Raw genomic sequence first — 2,498 nt, forward strand, 5'->3', positions numbered from 1 at the left:
CGGGTGTGGCAGCAGGCTTCCCCCACATGACTGCTTTTCTAGAGGCCTTCTTGGGCTGGGCGTTCACCCCACGGGGATGTTTTTCAGAACAAGAACCTGGACTGGTTCCCCCGGATGCGGGCCATGTCCCTGGTGAGCAGTGAGGGGGAGGGGGAGCAGAACGAGATCCGCACCCTCCAGGACAAGCTCAGCGCCACCATGAAGCTGGTGTCCCACCTCACCGCCCAGCTCAACGAGCTCAAGGAGCAGGTGCGCCCCCCACGTCCTGGCCCCTGCTGGCAGCCCCCGCTGTGCCTGAGGTCCCAGCCTGCCTGCCTGGGGGTGGGGAGGGTGGTGGGGCCTTTCTGCTTCCTCTGCCCCCTTCCTGCTGGTCCTTCCTCTTGGGTCTGGGGTGGAAGACCCTGTGGAGAGCTGGATGGAGGGGAGACGAGAGGGAGGTGGCCCCTCCCCCCATGCCCCTGAAGGGCAGTCTGGCAGGGCTGAGCGCGACCTCGTGCAGGTGTGGGGCCTCTCTCGTGTGCCCCCTCACCCCCAACCTGCAGCTGCTAGACTCTGGCCCAGGCGCTGACGGGTGATGGGGAAGTCAGGGCCTCCTTCCACTTCTCAACACCCACTCTTGCCCAGAGCGTCCCCTGCGCCATCTGGCAGTGACTAAATACAGTCAGGCGGCCCCTTTTAGGTAGGGCACTCTCCCAGCTGCACCAAATCAGTGGTTTGTGACACGCTAATTGAGGACCAGGGTTTGGGGTTGACGGCCCTGCAGCAAGGGCCGCGGGGAGGGTGGGCTCTGGGCGGCCTGACCCGACCGCTGGCGTTTGTTTAAACCCAGATGACGGAGCAGAGGAAACGCAGGCAGCGCCTGGGCTTCGTGGATGTGCAGAACTGCATGAGCCGCTGAGCCGCCACAGGAGGCCTGCTGGCCGCACGGACACTGGCCACCCCTTCAGGCTAGGCGCCCACCCAGCCGCCGGAACCCACTTGGCAAGACCCCTCAGGCCAGCCTGGAGGGGAAGCTACAGAGCGGACAGCCCTGCCCAGACCGAGCCCCTAGAACTCAAACTCGCTGGGCCTCGCTCACCTTAGTGCCTTAGAGGAAGTCCGTCCTCACACAGGACTGTTGCTTGGTCCCTTAAAGCAGTAACTGACATTGCTTCGTATTCCTCCTGGTGGGTGATCAGGAGTGGGGTCTCCTCTGTACTCCAAGCACTACGTTTTGGTCACTGCCGCCTCTGGCGGGGCGCAGTGATGCTGTTGCTAGTGATTTTAGGGCTTTGTTATTTAACTTATTCATGGTGCCTGCTCGGCCCTTCCCCGGGCTGCGCCCCTCCCCCGGGCCCCAGACCTGCTGTAGACCGTGTAGACCTCAGTGTCCGAGGCCGGGCCAGCCTCGTGGGCAGCCCCAGGAGGACGGGAGACTGCAGCGTGGAGCCTTGCTCCTCCTGGGGGCAGGCACACGCCCGGGGGACGGGCTGGGGCGTGTCAGGAGGGGCTGGTTTTCACTGCCTGTTTGCTCCTTTTGGTGTGATGTTTTACAAATCCTTTGGCCCGAGAACTAATACGTTAATTGCCTTAAATAAATTAATAAATCTAGTCCATTAGAAAAGGATGCTGGCTCCCGTGCTGCTTGGGGGCTGGGCTGTGGGAACACAGTGCTGGCGCAGGGCAGTCTGAGCCCTGCCTGCTGGCCTGGCCTCACCATGCACTTGGGAGATGCTGAGTGCCGTCCTGTCAGCGATTCCAGGGCAGAATGCACCGCAGTATAACTGGTTTCTGTCATCATCCTATGTATTTTATTTTATGCAAAACACAGTGAGGAGTCCAGGTACAGACGAGGTTGAGAACCCACTTCCACTTCCCAAGAAGAGGTGCTGTCGGCCCTGCCAACCCCTCCTCTCAGCTCTGTTCTTGACAAGAAAGCTCAAGTGGGACCGTGACCATCCACGGGTGAGCGCTGAGGCTCTGTGGAGCAACGAGGTGACCCTGCGGTGTCCCCGCCGGGGCCTGCCCCCAGCGTTGAGCCGACTCGAGCCAAGGCCCCACCCGGCCCGCCGGCTGCTCTGCCCCGCCCCTCGGGCCGACCTGGGACACGCTGTGAGGTCGGGCAGAGGGCCGAGCAGGCTTTCCGCAGCCCTCTGCCACAGAGCGCCGCTGCTCTGTTGGCGGCGGGACAGGATGCCTTCTTTGCTGCCTGCTGCTATGTTTGGCTTTCCCCCAGGAGCGCCTACAACAAACGGGAGCCCGAGACTTTGCCAGGAGCCAGGCAGACCCCTGCTGGCAGGTGGGGCCCCGTGGCCGCGCAGGAAGCACCTTGCCCAGAGGCCCTGTCACCTTCCCCTCTCGGGCCCAGACGCAGACCCGCGCTTCCTCTCCCAGGGACTCCAAGCCTGGCCGGTGGGCGGGCGGATGCTCGACCTGCATCCCTTCTCAGGCCGCAGCTTTCTTTAGAGAAACAAAGGCTTCCTCTCTGTGAAGGCCAGACGAGATTCCCGAACCATGAG

The 2,498-nt window shown here is 62.7% G+C and overlaps 1 protein-coding gene across 1 annotated transcript in view; it reads left to right on the top strand.

Moving 5' to 3' along the window:
- Positions 1 to 1,606, top strand: part of ITPR3 (inositol 1,4,5-trisphosphate receptor type 3) — a 68,104-nt gene extending 66,498 nt beyond the window's left edge. Inside the window, exons 57-58 of the mRNA XM_043450965.1 lie at positions 88 to 249; positions 830 to 1,606. Coding sequence (XP_043306900.1) covers positions 88 to 249; positions 830 to 898 — 231 coding nt within the window. The 3' untranslated portion in view covers positions 899 to 1,606. The remainder of the gene's footprint in view (positions 1 to 87; positions 250 to 829) is intronic.
- Positions 1,607 to 2,498: the final 892 nt, after the last annotated feature.

The sequence above is a fragment of the Cervus canadensis genome, chromosome 28 (assembly GCF_019320065.1).
Source record: "Cervus canadensis isolate Bull #8, Minnesota chromosome 28, ASM1932006v1, whole genome shotgun sequence".
Taxonomy (NCBI): Eukaryota; Metazoa; Chordata; class Mammalia; order Artiodactyla; family Cervidae; genus Cervus; species Cervus canadensis.